We start from the raw sequence: 23,729 nt of genomic DNA on the forward strand, positions 1-23,729 counted from the left end.
TCCTGGGTTCTACGCGCAGCTCTGCCCCTGCCCTGGTGTGTCCCCTCTGCCTGCATCCCCCGAGCAGGACTCCACCACGAGCACCTAGACTCAGCTCCTTGTTTATTAACAATGGCACTTAGACCCACACTACCCCAGCCTCAGGCTGAAGGGGCAGGTGGGTAGAAATCAGAGGCGGTGCTGAGGAGTTGGGGGGGGGGGAAGGGGGCTGGGCTCGGCTCTGCCTCCTTCTCCTCCAAAGCCGGCACTGCCTTAAAGCAGGGCCTGACAGGTGCAAGTTTGGCTCTCGCTGGGTCGCTTTCCAAGGCAAGTCTCTTCCACGCCTCCCAACAGCCAGGATGTGCCCCCCCCAGCTCCCACTCATTCCCACCAGTCAAGTTCTCAGGTGGGCAGGGCCCCACCTGGCTGAGGTGGGGGGGGCAGTTCAGGGCTCCACCTGGGCGGCTTGATCCTGGGACGGAGGTGGGGGGCTGGCTCCCCCTACAGCTCTGCCTGGCCCCCACTGGGGCCCGTGTACTGGACGGTGGCCAGGAAGGTGCGAATCTCCATGGGCTGCAGCGTGACTCCCAGAGGGTTAAGCTGAGGGTAGGGCTGGCGCCTTGCTGCACCTGGGGGAGGAAGCCAGGGGTTAAGGTTGGGGGCCTAGAGGCCGCCAGTTTCTCCACGGGATGGTGGATACAACCCTCCCCTGTGTCTGAGAGCCCACCCCACAAGGGGCCAATGTGCCAGCTGCCCACCCTCCCCTAGGTAAGGGGGCAGGTGCTGGCTGTGCAGGAGAGGGGGGACACTGCTCCGTGCTCTAGTACTGGGTGTGTGTGTGTGTGTGTGTGTGTGTGACCTACCTGTGGCTGGCCTCCAGTTGAGCCGGTTCATGGCCTCTCGCTTCTGGTTGGCCACCAGGTTCATCTCCTGCAGGGAGGTGATGGTGAAGGAGGAGAACAGGTGCTGGGGGGGTGGGGAGAGAGACATGGTCAGTAACTTCCTCAGGTGAACCCTGCCCCCTGCTGGCCACCCCCAGACCTGCAGGGGAGTAGGCAGCAGCAGCTCCACACCCCACCCACCCCGACACAGGGGACTCCTACAGTCTGGTGTGAAAACAGGATTCTGTGCTGGCCGTCCTCAGCCTCTGGGTGGGGCTGCTCATTTGTGCTCCACCCCAGAGCTGGCTGCATTTCAGTGCCAGGAAGGGGAGCCCTGGGGAGACAGCAGCACCCACCTCTGGGGGGCAGGGGTTAGCATCAAGTGGGTGAGGGACCACTACATCAAACAGCTGCTACACCTAGTGTTTAAGGATCCCTTTCCCCGTGTGGATGTGAAGCCATCTCTGGTGTGGGATAGGGCAGCTGTTTTACACAAGTGTACTAGTGTGATGCTAAGATCCACCCCAGAGGTGGCTGCATTGCAGCACCAGGCAAGGGAGCCTGAGCCTGTCAAGTGCTTTAGATGAAAAATCCTCCAGGCCAGTGCCTCAGCAAGTCCCGATGCCCCTGCCCAGCCCCTGCGGCTGGCTGTTGGGTACCTACCAGCAGGTCGACAGTGATGGGCTGGGAGCCGTTGGCGCTCTCCCCTCTCTCAAACTGGTGCTCCAGGCGGATGAGGACGGAGCTGGGGTCCCACTGGGCCAGCGTCAGGAGATGGATAGAGGGGGGAAGCGCTTGCTTCAGAGCAGAGAACTGGGGAGGGAAGAAGGGGAGACGCGGCGTCAGGCTGCCAGAACAGCACCACCCAAGGGAAAGTTTTGGCAAACTAGAAAAGTCACCACCCACCCTGAACTATCTCAGTTCCCCAGGCTGCCCCGGTGCCTGCAGGGCCGCGCAGGGTGGATACAACCCGCTCCCCTTCTCCTCCAGGGGCTGGCCTGGGGCTCCCAGCAGGCAGCAGTGTCCCCCTACTGCTGAGGGAAGGGGGGTACAGGGGGAGCCCTGCTTTCAGCAGAGAGCAGCTGCCTCGTCACAACCCCTCAGTTTACTTGAGCCCTCAATTTTCTGTCGAAGAGCAGCTTGGACAGAACATGGGGTGATCGGCCCAGCTGCCCTCACGAGTGAGTCACCCCAGCACAGGTTTCAGTGGGGGCATAGCCCCATTTGTGGAAGGGGGTCATGCATCCCCCCATCCCCCGAGCAGGGAGCACAGGGCCATCAGCTCTAGCCCTTTTCATTAGCAGATCGCAAAGCTCATTAGCCCCATTTTACAGATGGGAAAACTGAGGCACCGAGTGGGGCAGGGACTTGCCCCAGGTTACTAGCAGAGCTGGCAATAGAAGCCAGGCCCCTCAGTGTGCTACCCCCTAGACAACACTGCTGCACAATCCCTTCCAAGCAGCACCGGTTGAAAACAGGTCCCTGGAGTAGAGCTGGGGAGGGGGGATTTAACAAGCTTTGTTTTCACACAGCGAGTTGTTTAGCCAGGGATGGCTACTGCCAACTTAGCAAAGCGGGGAGAGGAGTTTAAAATCCAATTATATTTAAATATTGCTGACTTAACCCTAAGTCCTGGCCAGGAAGAGGGTGAATCCCCCTCCCCCACCTGAAATTTTCCCAGGGGAAAAAACTGGAGTCATCCTCCCCGCAAAGGGATTTTGCCCCCAGCAATTTTCCTGCCTGAATTTAACCTAATGAGCAGAGAGGAGGCACCCACTCCACTTGGGGGGTGCTTGGCCATGATGGGGTTAACCTATAATTCCACATAGCCTGCCCTCCCGGCCCGCTAGCACTGGGCTGTTGGGGAGGGGGCAGGAGTTGTAGGACTGGGAGAAGGGGGAGAGGTACGGCGATCAGAAAGACAAGGATTTCCCTCCTTGTCCAGCCCAAGGAGCCCTGCCCTGGAGGGAGGTGAGGTGGGAGCTGAATCTGTGTCGAGCAGGGCTGAGACCCCCACGCTCGTTTCACAAGTGGGTGAGGCAGTGGGGAACAAGCAGCTCCTGGCAGGATTCAAACCAGCGACCCAGCAGCTCACAGTCCCCCTCCCTAAAGCACAGAGCCCTGCCCAGGCACCTGCTTGAGGCTGCGCTGCCCCCGGTGGAAGGAAGGGCCCCCGCCAGGGGCCAGGACCAGCTGGGGCGCCATGAACTCCTGCTGGGCCTGCAGCCGGTGCCGGTCAGCCGAAGACTCCACCGTGTCCAGGAAGACGAGGTGCCGGCCCCTCACCACCAGGCCGTCGTTGTAGACCCCCGGCTCCAGCAGGGGTTCCCCCACCCCGCGGTTGTCATCGTAGAGCAGCCGCCGATGCACCTGGCCGCAGGGAGGGAATGTCAGAGCGGCTGCTGCACTGGGGGGCTGTGAGCGCCCCCTGCTGGCCAGCCCTGGGCACTGCACGCTGCACTGGTGCAAGGGATTGCAGAGCTAAGAGTGCCACCTGCTGGTGCAGCCCTGCTTCTGCAGGATGGGGAGGATACACAGGCCCAGAACAGAGGGGGGTGGTGGTGTTGGGGTCCATCCTATCTCCTCCCCATCCACCGCTGCAGGGGGGTGTGGGAGAGAGGAGCCCAGGGCAGGATTCCCCCCCCCCCCCCATCTCTCACCATGAGCTCCACGGAGCCATCGGCCACACTGCTGCCCCCCTGCGAGCGATCCGTCAGCACCGTCAGCTGGAACTTCTTGTTCTAGAGAGAAGAGGGAGCCCAGAGCTAACCGAGCGGCCGAGGCCCTGCCGGGCAGGGTCACTCACCCGCTCCCTCCAGCAGGGGATATTGGGAGCAGCCCCCCACCTCCCCCCCCAAGCAGCTCTCCTGCTCTTCCATCCTCGTGCCTGCCTGCAGCTTCCTGACCCCTTCCTGGGCTACATTCCTCAGCCCTGTTGCTGGGGGTGGGGGGGGAATCGAGCAGATAGCCTGGGGTCCAGGCAGGGAGCACTTTGTGGGGGGAATTAAGAGAGTGGCAGGTGGGGCTGCGTTTCTTCTTTCTGGAATAGCCTCCCTCCTGTGTTTCTGCAGCAGCACCTCCTGCGCCACTATGCTCCATATTCCTCAGAGATATTTCCCTCTATGATTGTGGCATAATTACGATGCATTTTGCACAAGCTGGGTCATACGAAGTGTCCTTGGACCAGTGCTGATTTGCTGAATATGATTATCCCCTTTGGCTGCATGTAGCGTGTTTGTATCTGAAGTTATAAATACTGGCTGGGTGTATTTCAGATGCGCTTAGGCTGAGGCTGTGTCTACACTACGCACCTTCGAGCGACCCAGCCGTGCCGCTAAACGGCGCGCAGTGGAGCTGCTGTTTGTTGGCAGGAGAGAGCTCTCCCCCCGACAAAAATCTTCCACCCCCAACAAGCGGCGGTAGCGGTGTTGGCAGGCGAGCGCTCCTGCCGCCAAAGCTGTTCACACCAGCACTTTTCCTCGGCAAAACATTTGGCGTTCGGGGGGCAAGGATGGTTTTTTTCACACCCCTGAATGACAAAAGTTTTGCTGACAGAAGTCCAGTGTAGACAGAACCCGGGTGACCCCCACAGCCAGCCTTTCGGGTACAACAGTGAAGAAGTTAGACAGAGCTGATGCACTTTGAACGGGTTTGGCCTGCCTGTAAACGTTTCAACCAGCCTGTAAGTAACGGCTGCTGTGACCCAACCAGGGCATGGACCCAGACCATGTGATACCGGACTCCATGTTGGGTACCTGTAGCTTTCCACAAACTGTGTGGGAACTGGTTTTGGAACAAAGGGTTCCCGCCCTCTGTTAAAGCTATCTAAGGTGGGGTGTGACGTCATCTAGGGGCCTCACTCCCCACCTAAGAGAACTCCTGGAAAGACGTGAGGAGCAAAGAGTGAACTCGGGGCAGTGCTAGACCCAGGCTCAAGGGATTTCTAGCCTGGGTATGGAAATCTGGTGGCCTCCTTGTATCAGCAGCCGGGCTGAGAGACTGCAAATTCCTATCCAATCTGTCATTTTAGGCTTTGTTTGCAGTTTTGTTTATTTACTTTTTGATCCGTTTGCTATCACTTAAAATCTTTGTCGTTAATAAACTTGTCTTTTGCTTTATGTAACCCAGTCCGCCTTTGAGTGAAGTGTCCGGGGAAAAAATCTCAGCTTGGTTAACACAGGCTTGTTGCATTTTCCTCTCCACATTGAGGGAGAGATGAATTATTTATGAGCTTACATTACACAGATTGCTGTGCAGTGCAGGACAGTATAATTTTGGGTTTATACTCCAGTCGGGGGTGCGTGCCTGGGGAGCTGGGAAATTGGCTGGTGTCTGCTGTGTGCAGTCAGGTAACCTTACTCTTGAGGGAATTCTGCACCATTGCGCATGTGCAGAATTTATGTCCCCTGCAGATTTCTTTGCTTCCCCACAGAAAAATGACTTCTTACCAGGGAAGCCACCAGCATGGTCGTGTGACCTCCCCAGCAGTACATTTCAGGGGCCCAGGGCAGCCAGCAGAGAGGTAAATCACTGTGGGGCAGGGGGCGAGACTGGGGAAGGCCCAGCTGGTGGCTCCTACCCTGCACCGGGCTCAACTGCTAGTCCCAGCTGGGCTGGGGAGGACGGGACTTCCTCTGCCCCTGCACGGCATCTGGGGCCGGGTCAGACCCACCCCCACATTTCTCCCCTGGCTGCAGGAAACTCTGCAGAGTCCCCCCTCCCCTGTTTCCTACACCCATCGCTCCTGAGCTGCAGGGGAGGGATCCCTGTACAGGGAGCTGCTCCCCCATCCATCCAACCCCCCCGTGCAGCCAGCCCCCCCCCTCCCTCCCCCCCACCCCCCCCCCCCCCCCCCACCCCCCCCCCCCCCACTCCACCTGCACCATCCTGACAAGCCACCTGAACCTGGATCCCCACTCCACTGAGACCCACTCCCCCAGCATCTGGACCCCACCACTGAGACCCCCACAGCCAGACCCTCTGCCAAGCTCCATCCCCCTCACACCCAGACCCCCCCCCCGCTGAGCCCCAATCACCTTCACCTGAACCCCCCCGCTGAGTCCAATTAACGTTGCACCCAGAAACCCCCCAACAAATGCCTGTGCATCCAGATCCCCCCACTGAGCCGCCTGCACCCAGCCTACCCCACACAGAACCCTCTCAACCCACATCTGGATCCCCCTCCACACTTGGATCTTGCCTTGCTGAGCCTGCCCACCCACCCCTGGGGCACCTGGCACGGAGGGGCAGGGCCCTGGGGTGTTTCTGGGGCAGGCCCAGTCCTTGCACTGTGTCAGGGTTGGGTGCAGCCCCACCGCTGAGTCCGTGTCTCAAGTGGAAGCTGCACAGTGATCTCCCACCTCTGCGCAGCCAGTGGCCGGTGCTCCCCAAGGCCACGCTGGAGCTTCCACATTTATTTAACAAATAAAATTTACAGAATTTTAGAATATTGTGTGCAGAATTGTTAATGTTTTGGTGCAGAATGCCCTCAGGGGTACCAGGTACCACCTGCTGGCGTGCTGGGTGATAACGGGGCCTGGTGAGGCTGGCTGTATCTCCGGCACAGCAGTGTGGGCAGGGCCAACCCAGCTGTGTGTCCTACAGGGCGCAGTGCTTCCCAGACTGCACCCCGGGGCTGGCCACCCGTCACACTCATCTCTGCCTTTCCTCGAGCCGCTGCATGGGCCAGAGCGGATCTGGGGGCGTGGGAATGAGGGACCAGCAGCACCACCTGCTGGCCAGCACTGGTGTCTGCAACGCTTCCCCCCCAGGATCTTGTCCATATCTGGCACCTGCCGCTGTAGGAATCAAACCCTCGCCATCTTTAGTGTATTTACCCCCACACACTCCGTCCCTGTACAGACAGGGCAGTGCTATGATCCCTGTTTTATCAATGGGGAAACTGAGGCACAGGGGCATGACATCACAAGCTCCCACAGGGGAGTCGGTGGCAGAGCCAAGAACTGAAGACCCAAGCGAGTGTCGCTACCCACTGGACCATCCCCGTCTCTCCAAGGAGAGGAATCCCCCCCTCCCCCCCCGACACACACACACTGAGCGATGGGGAGGGGCCCCAGCGAGATGCTGGCAGGGGCCCCCTGGTACCTTGATATAGATGCGACTGTTGATGGGATAGTAGTTCCCAGCCACCGGCTCTGTCTGGCTCAGGTTCCACGTGGCTCGATAATCCCGCCTGCCGTGAGCATCAGAGCCCCATTAAGCCCCGTGTCGGCCATCTCCCCCCGCCCCCAATCCGGGGAGTAGGGCCGGTTCGGGCTGTGCAGTCCAGGGCTCTGGGCAGATCCCGAGCGACAGGGCTCCCAGCCCAGCCCTGACTGGGGAATGGACTGTTCCCTATACCTAGCCCTGGGGTACCCCAATGCTGCACAGTCTGTGTCCGACACCCCCCCAGGGGGAGGCTGCCAGCTAACCAGGAAAGGGGGACGTCCAGGGCTCGTTGGAGTAGCTCATTCAGGGACCTCGAACAATAATTACGTCCTGGACGTTCATTAAGACACAGCCCCTTTTTCCCCCAAGGGGAGAAGGGACTCGGTAATTCAATGGAAGACACGAGAATGGAGCCAGGAGTCCTGACTTCCAGCCCCCCCCCCCCCCTCCCCTCCCAGAGCTGTGGGGAGAACCCAGGAGTCCTGACTCCACCCCTCCCCTGCCCAGGAAGGATCACCCCACTCCCAATGTCTCGCCACCCCCCCCGCTGCCCTTTACCTCCGCTCCAGAATCTCCCGCCCGTTGGAGTCCGTGTAGAAGCGTCCGTCCGTCTGCAGGGACGTCTCGAAACGGCTGATGATCTCCTTGCCTAGCCCGTCACTGCGGCAGAGGGTGCAGCAGCGTCAGACGTGGGGGCTGGCAGCACACGGATTCCCCCACCCCCGACACACTTTCCGGGGCTGGTCTGACATTTTCCATCTCAGCGGTGTCGATGGGAAAGGTGGGGGGAGGGGCTCCCCTTGAAAAGCATCATGGGGACGGACCAACGGATGTTCCGTCAAAACTCCCAAATATCTGCATTTGGCAGCGCTGCTGCAGTGCCTCCCACTTTATAAACCTGGCTCCCGGGTCAGACTACGTCTCCCACCAGGGCCAGGGCCGCCCATAATGCACCACCTCCTGCCCCCAAGAGGGGAGGCTGTGGTGCATCATAGGAAATGTAGTCCAACCCGGGAGCCCAAACCAGAGAGAATGGAAACTTTGAACTACAAATTCCCACAGTGCATTAGGGCAGCCCCCGCCCCAAGAGGGGAGATTGTGGTGAACCATGGGAGATGTAATCCACCCAGGGAGCCCAGCCCCCAGAGGAAAATGGGAGCATAAGGCACCAAAACTACAACTCCCATGGAGCATGGCAGCAGCCCCTCCAAGTTGAAATGACTTTGGTCTACAGGCAGTTTCCTGTGTCAAAACCCTTCCATTTCCCACACTCACTCTATAGGGATGGGCCCCACCGTCCACTCCAGCTCCACATAGGGCTGCCCAGCATAGAGCCGCACCACCTGCGAGCACCACGAAGAGAAGTTCTGGTAAACCTCCTGCACCAGCTTGTTCTGGACCAAAGAGAGAGAGAGAAACGTGTGTGCGGGATCCCCTCGCCCAGCACTGCCTTGCAGCCACTTAGAACATAAGAAGGGCCCTACTGGGTCAGACCAAAGGTCCATCTAGCCCAGTATCCTGTCTTCTGACAGTAGCCAATGCCAGGTGCCCCTGAGGGAATGAACAGAACAGGGAATCATCAAGTGATCCATCCCCTGTCGCTCATTCCCAGCTTCTGGCAAATAGAGGCTAAGGACACCATCCCTGCCCGTCCTGGCTAATAGCCATTGATGGACCTATCCTCCATGAATTTATCTAGTTCTTTTTTTTAACCCTGTTATGGTCTTGGCCTCCACAATGTCCTCTGGCAAGGAGTTCCACAGGTTGACTGTGCGTTGTGTGAAGAAATACGTCCTTTTATGCGTTTTAAACCTGCTGCCTATTAAATTTCATTTGGTGGCCCCTAGTTCTTGTTATGAGAAGGAGTAAATAACACTTCCACAGTTTATAGCAGGATCCCTCACCAGATGCTGAAATGCAGCTGACTCTGGGGCGGGGTGTTAGCAGCCCGCAGCACCTCAGCACAACATTGGAGGAGAGTAAGGAAGGGATCCTGGATTCAGTTGGAAGTGCAACGAGGTCTGATTGAAGGATCCTGAAGGGGGTTAGCTTTGACTGAGACATCACGGTAAGGTTAAGGAACATGCCAGGGGATCTTCAATGGCCATTAGCAGGTGGGGCCTTAGTTTTAAGTCTTACCCAAGAGCTAGCAACTCTGCTCTAACCCCGCGGACTCCAGTCCTCCAGACGGACTTGGGAATAGAACCCAGGCATCCTGGCTCCCAGCCGCCCCCCTGCTCTAACCGCTAGACCCCCCCTCCCAGCTAGCTCAGGGCTAGTGACATAAGGGAATCGGAGACAAGGGACTTCGGCTCCCACGCCCAGCCCCCTGGAGTTCCCACACCGGGGACGCCCCCGCCACCTACCTTCACCAAGTACGTGTGGGCTCGCCCAGCCACACGGAAGGGCTCGGAGCGGTTGGGCCTGAAGATATATGCCCCGGAGGCCTGGGCGCTGTCATCATTGCCAATGCTGGCGTTGTACCTTGGGCGGGGCAAGAGGGGGCGGATGGTGAGAGAAGGTCCAATCAGCTGCCCAGAGCACCATGAGCCCCAATGCCACGCCAGGGAGACCCCCCCACCCCGCACACAGACCCCACACTGGCCAAGGGATCGAACTCCCCTTCCTGGGAGCTGGTTATTACCCTGTTTTACAGATGGGAAAACTGAGGCACAGAGGGATGGAGAGGAAGGTATTCACTCGTGCTCGAATGTGAGTCAATGACAGAGCTGGAAATAGAACCCAGGAGTCCTGATCCCCAGCCCCCACTGCTCTACCCACTAGAGACCACTCCCGCCCCAGAGGTGGGGATAGAACCCAGGCATCCCGACTCCCCCCAGCTCACTGACCAGAAGAAGTTCTGAGACACAGGCAGCAAGATGCTTTTGTCCAGGTTCTGAATCTCCATCAGGAGCCCAGTGCCCGGGTTGAACAGAACCCGGAGGTGCTGTGGGGAAGAAGGCGAGAACGTCAATAGACCATGACCCGGGGGACAACCCACTGCAGGACCCCTCATTCCTCCACCTCCGATTACCCTCCCCTCCGCCTGGGGGTCGCCCAGAAGAGACGCCCTGGGTCACACAGTCCAGTCCCCACCCGGTCAGCTCCCCCCGTTCAGAAACGAATCAAGTGCCATCTTAAAGCTCGTCAGGTTGTTTACCTCCCGCTGCTCCGTGTGGAGGCTGTTCCAGACCCGCCTGCCTCGGATAGTTAGAAACCCGCTTCTCATTGCCAGCCTGCACCGATTCCTGGCCCGTTTATCTCCCTTTGTTCTTGTGCCAACATTATCCTTTAGCTTCAATAGTTCTTCCCCCTCCCTAGAAGCCCACTGCACTAGGGGCTGTATGTTATTTATTAGGTGTATTACGGTAGTGCCTCCAGCTCCAGCCATGGGCCTGGGCCGTACTGCGCTAGGCGCTGTACAATATTTATTAGGTGTATTACGGTAGCGCCTCGGAGCCCCCGTGATGGTGCTGGGCGCTGTACATTATTTATGAGGTGTATTACGGTAGCGCCTCAGAGCCACAGGCCTGTACCAGCTGGAGGTGGACAGACAAGAACAGAGACAGTCCCTGCCCCACAAGAGCGGGCTGCTCCCTTGCCTTAGGAAGGGAAACTGACCCGACAAAGTGAAACTGACCAGGCTGCACCCTTGTTCAGGAGAGTACCTCATTCTGGATCTCCCTGGGGGACCAGGCGTCCACCCGGGGCTGGGCCTGCTCCCGGATCCGCTTGGCCAGCCTGGAGCGCAGGTCCCCGCTGGCCGTTTTCGAGACGGTGTAGGCGCTGTAGCCCAGGGGAGGGGCCGAGGCTGGGAAGATCAACTCGTGGGTGGCGTCTCCCCGGTCTCGCCTCACCGCCCGGGTGAAGTTTGAGACGGGGACAACCTGGAAACAGAAAGAAAAACCATCTGAGGCCCAGATGGTGCCGCATGGGGACACCACAGGACGGATGCAAGGAGCTCGCAAGTTAAGCTTGGTTAGAACGTGGATGGGAGACGGCTGCTGTCAGCTCCTCAGCACTCTCCCCTCACAGTCAGTGCTGGCCCCAATGCCACAGAGCGATGCTAGGGGGCGCTGCGCTGCAGAGAGAGGGGTGGGAGCTCAGGAGGGGCCACTCTCCACTTGGGGTCACTGCTGGCCACTAGGGGGCGCTATGCAGCAGGGAGTGGGAGCTCAGGAGGGGGCACCGACCCCAATGCCCCAGTGGGGTGCTAGGGGACACCTGGCTTTCTAGTAAGATTTAAAAACCTTGTGCTCATTACACAGCCCCTGGTGCTTTCCCCGGCGTGGCGTTAACCCGTCAGTCCCCTGCAGCCTATTGGCCAGGCACAGGGAGCAGTGCCAGCTTGGGAGCACACCATCGCCCGGGACCAAGTATGTATGGGCACCATCGCCCCCTAGAGATGCAATCAGACCGGCTCAAGCGCATGCAATCACACCGCCCTCTAGTGGTGGCAGAATGCGGCGCCGTTACGAGCTGCAATGCTGCTGCCGCTAAGAGATCCTCCTTTTGCTAGAAGATGCCAGAGCCCAGTCCCTGCTAACGAGTGAATCCCCTGCAGGCCCAGGGCACGCGGGGGAGGGGGAGGGGGGGGTGGAAACAGGCCAAGCGTGCAGCCGCAGGGAGGAGACAAAGAGTCAAGAAGGAAGACGCTCTGGCCCTACCTCATTCGGCACCGTCTGGCCGTTGGGATCTGTCACCGAATACGAGGCTCCCTTCACCGGCAGCCGGACGTTCCAGCTCACACGCCGTCCCAGCGGGTTGTAGAGGATCACCATGAACTGGATAGACAGACCCAGGTTAGCGGGATGCCCACCTGATCCTCCCCACCGCCAGCCAGAGAGAGCTGGCGCTATTCACTGGCTGAGCCCAGAGAGGAGAACAAGCCATCCTACACCCACAAGGTAAGAGCCAGTCTCCCCCAGCTCGAGTAGCGACCTGCATTCTTGGGCTGGTGGAGCTGGGTTCTAGGCCTGGCTCCCCTCCCGCGCCCGCGGTCTACACAACAGCAAGGTCCTTACGGTGCCAGCGGATTCGGTCAGCGGGCACACGCTGATATTGAGGTAGTTGCAATAGATGAAGTTCTCCTTGTTGCCGCTGATGCTGGCCAGAGCGTTACTGACCAGGACCTGCAACGAGGAGAGATGCCTCCCATCAGGTGAGAGACGAGAGATTCACCCCCCCACACACACGCATTCCAGGGGGGCGCTGGGCTGCTGGGAGCAGGATGGGGGCGCTCTCCCCTCACAGTCAGTGCTGACCCACAGCAGCTTCCTGGGCAGTGATCGGGGGGGGGACGGGACCATCAGCCCCTCCCCTTCCACCCTGTTGCTCCTGGATGCGCTGCCCTGCACTGCCTCTCTGGAGACGCAGGTGAGGGACACAACGCTGAAGGAGCAAGGGGAGGAAGCGAGCGGTGAGCCAGCAGCGAGCGGTGGTTCTCATAGCAGACAGGGGAGTGTCTGGCAGGGGAGCGAGGAGGCGAGCGGCGGGCAGGGGAACGAGGAGGGATGCGGCAAGCCAGCAGCAGGCAGGGCGGTGAGGAGGGACGCGGTGGCGGGAGGGGGGTGGCAACCCCCCCCAAAAAAACCTTACATAGATAAATTACAATGATTTGGATGTCTACATGCGCATATTATTTTATTAACTTGAGGAAAAAAAATAAATAATTTTAGGAAAAATGTCAGTGTGGCCACCAGCAAAAGTTGGTGGCCGCACTCTGAGGCCACCAAGAAATTTGTTGTGAGAACCCCTGCACTAGGGGGCGCTGTGCTGTACGGATCAGGGTGGGGAATGCTCCTCTCACAGTCAGTGCTGGCCCCCGATTCCCTGGCGTGGCACTAGGGGGCGCTGTGCTGCAAGGCGCGTGATAGGGGGAAGCTCTCCCCTTGGAGCCAGCATTGACCCCAATGCCCTGGGTGGTGCTAGGGGGCGCTGTGCAGGAAAGCATCACCAGGGCCACCCTTTGCTGAGGAGAAGAATAGGAAGTTATTAGGGGGGGTCCCCTTTAAATCCCCTTGCCCGGCGCTGAGATGCAGCCACCTCTGGGGTGGGGCCATAGCAGGTCCTTGGCTACTGCGACACCCCCGCAGGCTGCCTTTTCCCTGGGCCATCCTGCCTCGGGATGCTCACTGCAGGGACTAGAGGAGGCAGACTCAGGTTCCGGGATCTCTGGAGGGGAACAGGGTGCCACATACCTGGCAGGCGTCCCAGCCGGCAGCCAGGCGCTTGGCGTAGTCATTAGCCACGTGCTGCTTCTCCGTCCCGCTGACGGCGTCGTGATGCTGGGCCACTGCCATGGCCCGGCCTGTGGGGGAGCCGGGGCGTCAGGGGCGGAACAGGGAGCTGCGCCAAACCCACCGGGTAGGACAATGCAGGGGGCAGGGAAAGGGAGATTGTGGGGCCACACAGCCCCCCAAATCCAACCTCTCCAATAGGGGGCTGGGCCTGCACCTCCCCTGCCCGGCCTGAAGACTCCCCCCGGCCCCCAAGCTCCAGCATCAACTTGGCAACTTGCCTAAGGCAATGCGGACAGGAGTAGAACCCAGGAGTCCTGACGCCATCCCCTGCTCTAACCACTAGACCCCACTCCCCTGCCAGAGCCCAGGAGTCCCTGCAGCACTGGTCCATGGGGGCCACATTGCCGGATGTCTGTGTACGGAGAAAGCAACACTGCCCTCTGCTGGCTGCGATAGGAGCTGATCCTTTGCTCCGTCTCCCCCTAGTGGCTGCAGGGGGCAGGATACGTTTGGGGGGGAATCCCGATAACGAGGTGATTCACGACGCAGCGGCTCACGTACGGAGCACGGCGCTGTCTCCTTTCCCGTAGGGGCCCGTCCTCGCCACCGGACCGGCCAAGGCTTCCAGCTGGTTGCAAACCTGCAAGGGGGGACGGGGGAGCAGTGATGAGAGAACATTTATCCGCATCCGGTAACCCTCCAGGAGGGACTCGCCACTCCCATTTCATAGAGGGGGAAACTGAGGCACGGAGAGGGGATGGGGCCTTCCCAAATTCGCACAGAGCCAGGGATTGAACCCTGGCTCCCAGCCCCTCTGCTCTAACCACTAGACCCCACTCCCCTCTCAGAGCTGGGGACAGAACAGAACCCTGGAGTCCGGCCTCCTAGGCTCAGACCTCCTCTCTGTCCCGCTCAGGACAGGGTGCTGGGAAGACCAACAGGCAGCAGGTCCCAGGGAGAAGGGGCGTGGGTGGGATCCCGGACCCCCTGCCCCCACCTGTAGGAAGTTGTTGCTCAGTCGCTCGTAGCGCTTGAAGGCCGGCCGGCTGGTGAAGTAGCCTGTCCAGAAATGGTGCGGCCCGTCAGCGTAAGGGAAGAAATCGTCGTATTTGAGGGACCTGCGCGACACCAAAGAGGGTCCCCTCTGCGACTCATGGGTCCAGGAGACCCGGACCTACTCCCTTCCCCCTCCTCAATCCACCCCACCCGCACACCCCCTGGCCAGAGGGGGGTAGCCAGCCAGTCAGTGCCACAGCTCAGCCCCTGCCCCCAGCACCAGCCACTCTCAGCGCCTAAGGAACAGAGAGGAGGGTTATAATGGCATGGAAGAAACTAATGAGAGATGTGCTCATGTATATACTCCAGTGTGGCACTAAGGGGCGCTGTGCTGCAGGGAGCAGGGTGTGGGCTCAGCAGGGGGCGCTCTGCCCTCCCAGTCGGTGCTGACCCCAATGCGGCACTAGGGGGCGCTGAGCTGCAGGGGGCGCTCTGCCCTCCCAGTCGGTGCTGACCCCAATGCGGCACTAGGGGGCGCTGAGCTGCAGGAAGGCGGGGGGCTCAGCAGGGGGCGCTCTGCCTTTCTCGTTGCGGTTCCATCATTGCCCCTCCAAAAGGGACGCCCCAGGGGGTGGCAAGCCCATCCTCTCCGCCCTAGCCTGGCGGGGGTGGGACAGCACAGGCCACCCCAGGCGGGTTCCCGCCAGCCCCACCCGGCCCCGGCGCTCACCACGACAGGTTGGCTTTGAAGAGTTCCCACAGGTAGCAGGTGGGGGTGGAGTAGAGCACGTGAACCTGGCTCCCGTTGAGTTGCTGGAAGAGACACAAGGGGGTGGAGGGAGCGGGTTTGGCGATCGCGCCAGGTGGGGGGCTGGGCGCTGTCACCCCCTAGTGGCCAGTCAGGGTAAGACGTCTGCTGCAGCCTGCCACTCCCAGAGCCCAAGGACCCGGGTTCGAGCCCAGCCGTTGCCCAATCACAGCAAGGCCCTGCCGAGGGCAACGGGCCTCCTGCCTGGGCCACATGGCTGCCCCCAGGGGCTTGGCCTGTGGGTCAGGAAGTGGGAGCCCAACCCTCTGCATCTGGAGCAGGGAGCCTCTCCCGGCCGAGCAGGCATCCCAAGCGGGTCCCCACCCGACAGGGGGAGCCCTGCCTAGCAAGGGGCTCCTAACCTCCCCCGGCACTTGCAGTCCCGGGGGGGAATCCCTGCCCCTCCCCCCCAAGGGGCTCCTGACCCCCGTTACCTGCGCGTTGACGTGTTTGATGAGTTTGTCCATGTTCTTGTACCACAGGTTGGCGTTCTCGTACTGGAAATCCGAGCCCATCGTCATGACGATGTGCTTAGTGCGGTAGTGCTTGGCCTGCAAGGAGACGACGGGAGGAGACACTTGAAGCTCCCCACTCCGAGACGCCCCCGGCTCGGTACCCAGATCCCGGGCTAAGGCGTCCCTGTGGCGAGCGCCTGGCAGGCAGCCGTTGGTTCCGCCTTCCCCACGGGGAAGGTCAAAATTGTTTCGGCAAAACTGAAATTTTTTCCCGCAGGAAATTCTGGTTTTGCAAAATGGGCGTTTGGCGGACAAGTCATTTCGACGCGTTTCTCACCTGCTCTAGCAGGGAGCTGCGGGGCAGGGTCCCGGGGCACTGGGCTGACACACCCGTCACCGGAGCGAATGACAGAGAGTGCCTGGAGACTCCAGGGAGGCGCCCCCAGTGCGATCTTGGGGCGGAGGAGGAAAATGGGGCCTGGTCCCAAATATTCAGCTGTGTATTGCGGCCGGACAGAGACTGGCCGTGTGTCACGGGGGCGGAAGCTGTCCCTGGGGCAATCCCATTCCGCTCCTTTCTGGGGCTGGTCCATTATTACCTAGTTCCATGCTCTACCAGCAATTATTACAGCAGGGACAGAAACGGCGTCTGCCCACGCAGTGGTGAAGCTAACCATGGGGCCAAGGAAGTCACGTCCCCCAAAAGGGTCTACACTACAGCGCCTCTGGCTGTAAAATGACACTTGTGACTTTCCCCCATGGACCAGCAATTCCCCACCCAATCCCCAGACAGCCACGAACAGCTGAGCGTCCCAGTAACTTATGCAAGCTCAGGCACCAGCCGAGATGGGAATCAAACCCAGGAATCCTGACTTCCAGCCCCCTGCTCTAACCACTTCCCCTCTCAGAGCCAGAAATAGAACCCAGGAGTCCTGGCTCCCAGCCCTTTGCTCTAAGCCCTAGGCATAACGCCAGCTGGCTGCAGAGGGTCACCCCCACTCCCTTCCCACCTCTCACCTGGGCAGCCGCGGTTTCCAGGAAATATGCCACCAGGCTGTCCACGTTGTTCTCATCACTCGCATCGTCCACGATGGGGCTGTCAGAGCAGAACTGATCCCAGCAGAGGGACAGGGGCGGGTTGTAGCCGTTGGGGAGGACACCTGGGTGGAGGGGGGAACAAGATCACCGGGGGCATGGGGCGGGATCCAGCCAGCGATGTGAGGGACGATGCGGGTGTCGGGGGCCAGCACAGAGCCAGGACCCATGGGCGGCTCTGCCCTGTGAGGCTCCCCCAGGGCAAAAGGAACTGGCCTACAGGGGTGCAAACACCCGGGGGGGGGGGGGGGGGGGCGGGGCCCGGGGCCGCCGGGGGGGGGGGGGGGGCGGGGGGGGGGGGGGGGGGGGGAGAGATCAGACTGCATCCAGCCAGGAGTGCAGGCCAGGCACCCAATCTCTGCCCCCACGCCCCGGACTAGGGGTGCCACCTCTGAAGTACAAAAAAGAGGGGGGGAGGGACCTCCAGGCCAGCCCCTCTCCTCCCCTCCATTCCAGGCCCCCAGCTGGACACCCCAGATCCCATCAGGTGGGTCGGCCTGGGGGCAGCCTTCCTGCTTCTGCCAGTGCCTCCCCCTCAACCATGAGTCACCCCCCACACACACACACACCCATGGGGCCCACCCACCTGTCAGCCCTGGCTGCCCATTGGCGCATAGCACTGTCTGTAGCACAGATGCCCCGCCCCCCAAAATTGGGACTTGGAACGTCCCGGGAAGACTTGCCAGCACCCCCACTCCAGCTCACCGGTGAAGAGGTCGGCGCCGGGTGGCTGCAGGCTGGCGCTCGCTCTCCAGATCTGCTCCATCTCCCGCAGCTGCTCCCGGTTGGCTTTGTCCTGGTAATCCAGACGGCCGAAAAAGAAGCCATCGAAGCCCATCTGGAAAGGGGACGGGGGGGTGTGTGTGTGTCAATGCCAACAGCCTCCGGGAGCCAGCAAACACTGAGGCAGCAGCATGGCCTTGCGGTTTGAGCGCTGGACGGGGACTCGGGAGACCTGGGTTCTATTCCCAGCTCTGCCACTGGCCTGCTGGGTGACCTTGGGCAAGTTCCCCCACCCCCCGCTTCGTGCCTCAGTTTCCCCACCTGGAAAGTGGGGATAATGCTCCTGACCTGCACAAAGCACTTTGAGACCTGCTGGTGGAGAGTGACACGCTGTCCCCAGCAGGCTACCCCCTTGGCCTCCAAAGTCCCTGCCTGTTGGGGGGGCAGTTCAAGGCCTCCCCCCAGAGAACCTCACCTGAGCGAAGAGGGAGGCCTGCTCTCGGGAGTGGCCGAAGGGGTCGATGTGCCAGGCGGCGCGAGGCCGGCCACACTCCCCGAAGGTCTCCTGTAGGAAGCGCAGCCCCAGCGTCATCTGGTCGATCATGGCGTTGTAGTGGGCGGCCGCCTCGTCGTTCATGCACCAGCCGCCGTTGATAAATTCCAGCCGCCCTGCGGGGAGGGGGAGGGGGCGGGTCACCCTCAGCGCCAGGCGAGCAGAGAGGCCGGGGCACCACTGCAGTCTTCAGCTGCCTGGCAGCACGGGGGAAGGAGAGAAGCCAGGGACCTTCTGAGGGGATGGGACAGCACAGACAGAAGATGGCACAGGCCAATTGATCCACACAAGCAAACACTGTGTGTGTGTGTGGCAGACACACACACACACACACACGTGTGGGCTACCCGCAGCCACAGCTAGGAGCGTCTGTGAACTGTTTTACACCATGCCAATAAAGATCTGAATCAAGTTGTGCGAGAGACACAAGATGACCCAAGCAAACGCCCCACATGCATGTGTGTGACAGAGAGACACCCCAGCCATTTGCCCCCTCTGTGCGTGTGTGTTGCGAGGTACTCACCAGTACAGGCAAAGTGTCAGTGTGGGAGAGCGAGACCCACACACTGGGACGGGCACAGGAGCATACAGTACAGGCCAATGCAGGGATCTGACATGTGCTCGCACACACACAGGGAGTTTGGCTGGGTTGTTGTGTATCAGGCCACGCGCGCCCACTGATTGGCCCAGGCATATTATCTGGGCGTGTCTTTCACACACACGGGCCATGGGCCTGTAGTGACGTTGTGCTCCATATGCTTTATACAAATATGTTTGTAAGTGTCGGGTTTCAGAGTAGCAGCCGTGTTAGTCTGTATCTGCAAAAAGAACAGGAGGACTTGTGGCACCTTAGAGACTAACACATTTATTTGAGCATAAGTTTTCAGTTGCATCTGATGAAGTGGGCTGTAGCCCACGAAAGCTTATGCTCAAATAAATGTGTTAGTCTCTAAGGTGCCACAAGTACTCCTGTTCTCTTTATAAGTGTGAACATGATGTAACTGGAATATGCTTTATGCTAAGGTCTCCTGTAAGGTATCATTACAAAACTTATAACGTACTGAGTGTGGTCATCCTGTTTGTATGAACGTATCCTTCTTGTATCTGAAACTAGGAATATGAAGTACAACTCTGAGGGCCTCTGTAATTTTGCGAAGTGTGGGCCATTAATGGTGGTTTAGAATCTCGATGGCTCCCAGTGACCAGGACAATTGGTGGTAAACGGTTTGTTTACCTGCAAGCCTGCCTGTGTGTGTCCGAAGAATGAGGCCTTACAGAGACATGTGACCATGTCACATGATACTGGAATCCATCTTAAACCTGGTGCTTTTCCGTTTAGAAGGAGGGGTGGGGACCCAGAGAGACAAAGGATTCCCACCTTGTGCCAAAGCTATAAAAGGGGGAGCAGGACAAGGAGGGGTCCAGTCATGAGAAAGCCCCTGCTTTTCACTAAGATGCCTGCTGGAACTAACAAGGACTGTACCAGGGGAAAAGTTTGGGCCCAGACTAGGAAGGAGTCTAGTCTGTGAAAAAAGCTTATTGGAACATCTCTGAGGGGGAGATTTACCTGAAATCAGTTTCTTAATGTATCAGGCTTAGACTTGTTGTGTTTTTGTTTTATTTTGCTTGGTAACTTACTTTGTTCTGTCTGTTATTACTTGGAACCACTTAAATCCTACTTTTTATAATTAATAAAAATCACTTTTGTTTATTATTAAACCCAGAGTAAGTGATTAATAGCTGGGGGAGCAAACAGCTGTGCATCTCTCTCTATCAGTGTTACAGAGGGTGGACAGTTCATGAATTTACCCTGTATAAGCTTTATACAGAGTAAAACGGATTTATTTGGGGTTTGGACCCCATTGGGAACTGGGTGCTGGAGACAGGTGACCTGCTGAGCAGTTTTTGGTTAAAGTCTGCAGCTTTGAGGGCGTGGTTCAGACCTGGGTCTGTGTTGCAGCAGGCTAGCGTGCTGGTTCAACAAGGCAGGGTTCTGGAGTCCCAAGCTGGCAGGGAAAACAGGCTCAGAGGTAACTTCAGCACATCAGGTGACAGTCCCAAGGGGGTCTCTGTGACCGAACCCATCACACACACACGCCCACTGATTGACCCAGGCATATTATCTGGGCGTGTGTCTTTCACACACATGGGCCTGTACTAGTCAATATTGCACAACGTACACCCAGGAGCATATGCCTGGAGAGAGAGAGAGAAAGAGAGTGTGTGTCTCTCAGTGTGTCTCTCAGTGTGAGAGAAACACACACACATCCCCACACCCAACTGAGGCAAAGAATCGCTGTGAGCGTCTGTCTCTCCCCATCTGTCCCACCTACACAGACACTCTCTGTATGACCGGTTGGGGGACATCACCAGCCCCAGCAGTGCAGGTCACACCGCCTTCTGCCGCAAGAGCTGTGCCTGGCTGGCCAGCCGGTGCGGGATCCCTTACCCTCGCTGACCAGCTGCCTCACCGCCTGCCGCGTGGACTCCGCCTGCAGCCGCCACCAGCGGTAGAAGAAGGCCACCTCGACGTAGATAAAGCGCTTGGTGGGGTCGGCCAGGAGCTGGGGGATGACGGAGTCCAAGATGTACTGCACACCGGCGTGCTGGATGTCGTTGCGCGCTGCGGAGGGAAGGCACGGGGCTGAGCGGAGACGTCCAGGGACTCTCAGAGCAGGGACGGCAGCGGAGCCAGATCCCCCCACGACCCAGCCACAGCACCCCCAGGAGGGCGGGATCCCCCACCTTGCCACAACACCCGCAGCGCCCCTCCAGAGGGCTGGATCCCCCCCGGCCATGGCAGCACCCCTGGGAATCTCAGATCTTTCTGTCTCTCCAGAGCAGGGATAAGCACCCTTCCCCGTAACTGCTCTGCCCCCTCCTCCCCCGCCTCTCCTCCAAGCACCTCCTGCAGTTCAAAATCGGTCTCCCCCAGAGCAGGGACAGCATCAGGGTGAGATCAGCTTGCACGCACAGCGCCCCCTGGAGTCTCACCCCTCAACCAGCCAGCCCCCACCCCATGGCCCATTCCCCACCCACTGAGTCAGCCGGTCCCCCCTGTTGAAAGGCCCCCATGACCTAGGCTTCTGCTTAAGTCACGCCCGTCCTGCACGGCTTTCTCTATGGCCTGAGAGATAAGATGCTCCAAAGGCATTAATGTTTCCACTAACTATGTGCTGGCCTTGACTGATGTCATGGAAAAGCCGCCCTCGTGAGACACGGCCTCTAAAAGGTGACATTGATATCCTGGTGAGTAAGACCACGGGCTTATTATGGCCGGGGGAGAACAGCGGGGGAATGACAAAGGTTCAACATGTTCCTTGGCCTGCCAAGGACTGATACAAAATGCTCAGAAGAAGCATGATCTAATGATTGGGGGAGGAGGGCGGAGGAGGCGCTACATTCCTGGCTTCTGGGAGAGGAGTGGGATCTAGTTGTTAGAGCACAAGGGTGGGGGAGCCTGGGATTCAGGACTCCTGGGTTCTATTTCCAGGTCTGGAGACGGAGCAGGGTTTAGGGGTTAGAGCAGGGTGGGGATTTCAGGACTCCTGGGTTCTATTTCCAGGCCTGGAGAGGAGCAGGGTCTAGTGGTTAAAGCGGAGTGGGGCTTTCAGGACTCCTGGGTTCCAATCCCCACTCAGATTCACTATGTGACCATAGGCAAGTCCTAGGACGCTTAGTCCGTGAGTGCCTGTGAACTGCCATGAAATATTCTGGCAGGCGACACAGACTTTATCTAGCATCTGGCAGGGAGGCGAGGTGGAGCTTCCCCCAGGCCTGGAGCAGGTCCCTACAGCACGGTCAGAGTTGGGAGGTGCTCGCTACCTCCATCAGCAGCAGAGGAAGTAAGTATGCTGACGAGATTAAGATAGTGCATCTCTGAGCAGCGCTTCCTCCCCTGCCCACACCTTGCAGCAGAAAGAAGCCCTCCCTCAGCTTAGACTCATGCAGGGTCACAGCCAAATCTAAACCCAGCAGAAACAGGGATCAGATAGCAACACTGGCCTTCAGATTTGATCCTGCTGCGTGGGCCAGCTAGCTTAGTGTTTGGGGAAAAGAGATCCAGGGTCTCTCTGTTCTCTGGGACACAGGAGAGCCAGAGTCTCTTATTCCTGGCTCTGCTACTGGCCTACTGGGTGACCTTGGGCAAATCGCCTCGCTCTGTGCCTCAGTTTCCCTACCTATGAAATGGGGATGACAATACTGACCTCCTTTGTCCAGTGCTTTGAGATGTACTGATGGCGAGCCCGAGGTAAGAGACAGGGATTAACCCACTGAGTCTGACGGCAGCAGCTCCGGTGCATGGAAACCCTCCCTCCCGCCCCTTGCATGCCATCTCCGCCACATACCTCCATAAAAATACTGATCCACTGTTTTCAGCCAGCCCACATCGTTGTGCGTGTGAGGGATCAAGTGGACATTCAGCATGTCTGCTTTAGTGGCCGGGCAGGACTATGAGGAGAGAAATAACCAGACATGATGCGAACTGGAGGGGAAGGCCGCAGCATACAAACAAACCCCATTGTAAGGGTGCTCGGGGCCAATATCCTGCAGATAGGAGACACCAATCTGAATGGATATTGCTCGGTGTAGCCAAGAAAAGACGCTAGAGGTGGAAAGAGGCAATTGTCTTCTTCACAGGCCCCTGCTCAGAGCCGGACTGCTCCCTGCACTAGATTCTCCAGGGCTTTGGACAAACAACTACTGAACAATAAATCACATGCCAACAGCAGACTGAAGGAGTTTTTTCCACTGATGTAGTTAATCCACTTCTCTGAGAGTCAGCAGCTAGGTTGACAGAAGGATTCTAGCTGTATCTACGCTGGGGTTAGGTTGTCCTAAGTCCAGCGCTCACGGCACTAACTTTTTCACAGCCCCGAGCGACAGAGCTAGGTCAATCTAAGTGTTCAGTATAGACCAGGGGTACCTGGCTGGGGAGTCAGGACTCTTGGGTTCTAGCCCCAGCTCTGGGAGGGAGGCAAGGTTGGTGGTTAGAGCAGGGAGGCCAAGAGTCAGGATTCTGGGGTTTGATCCCCAGCTTGGTAGGGAGAGTGATGTCTAGTGGTTAGAGCAGGTTAGAGCTGGATTCTACTGTCCCCAGCCTTCAGCCGCAGGTCCCCAGCTACAAAATGGAAAGATGTCACCCTGGCCAAGGTGCTCAGCTTTGCAGAGCGCACAACGGGAGATCGCTAATTATCATAATCATCATCTCACCGAGAGGAAGTGACAGTTTAGGGAGATGGGGGCAGGAAAGGAAGAGGAACAAAATGCAGAAACAGACAAAGGCACCAATCTGCACAGTATTAACCCCCTAACGCCCCCACTGCTAGGGCTCTCCCCAAGCTCATGCGGTCAGTGCTCCCTGTTTTACTGAACTCGGGAGGGGTGGAGGGTGACCCTCCAGACGGCTAGTTATCTGCAACGGGAACTAAGCATTGCTTTGAGCCCCCAGCTGCCCGCCACAGCCCAGAACTGGGCGGAGGATGTGAGTGTGTGTGTGTGTGTGTCGGGTGGGGGGGGGAGATCAGATGCAGAAACTGCAACGCCAGCTAAACTCTGGACTGTCCTGCCTTCCCCACCATGGCTCAAACACAAGAGCACCCCCCACCCCCGAACCTCATCCCCCCTTTCACCCCACAGTCTCAGAACCCCCAATGCATCTGGGCCCTCCTCTCTTTCCTCCCCCACCTCTCAGAAACACCTCCCCGTTCCCCGAGCCCCGCTTCCCCCAACCCTCCTTCACCTGATCCCCCCCCCGAGATCTCCCCTATCCCACCAGCACCCACTTCCCCAGAGCCCTCTAACGCCCCCCTTCAGTCAAAGCCCCCC

At 58.9% G+C, this 23,729-nt stretch overlaps 1 protein-coding gene across 1 annotated transcript; it reads right to left on the bottom strand.

Annotated features, from left to right (window-relative positions):
- Positions 1-209: 209 nt before the first annotated feature.
- MAN2B1 (mannosidase alpha class 2B member 1) lies at positions 210-22,352 on the bottom strand (the record flags this gene model as incomplete). The annotated part of the gene is given in 23 exon segments (XM_034792180.1): positions 210-608; positions 843-945; positions 1,524-1,673; positions 2,994-3,230; positions 3,521-3,601; positions 6,966-7,053; positions 7,587-7,688; positions 8,304-8,422; positions 9,395-9,512; positions 9,878-9,975; positions 10,697-10,915; positions 11,696-11,812; positions 12,053-12,160; positions 13,229-13,338; positions 13,832-13,910; positions 14,268-14,388; positions 14,997-15,079; positions 15,509-15,625; positions 16,547-16,689; positions 17,330-17,462; positions 17,823-18,016; positions 20,350-20,523; positions 22,250-22,352. Coding segments are annotated over 23 exon segments (2,925 nt in total), but the record flags the coding sequence as incomplete, so codon positions are not given.
- Positions 22,353-23,729: the final 1,377 nt, after the last annotated feature.

The sequence above is a fragment of the Trachemys scripta genome, chromosome 16, assembly GCF_013100865.1.
Source record: "Trachemys scripta elegans isolate TJP31775 chromosome 16, CAS_Tse_1.0, whole genome shotgun sequence".
Classification (NCBI taxonomy): domain Eukaryota; kingdom Metazoa; phylum Chordata; order Testudines; family Emydidae; genus Trachemys; species Trachemys scripta.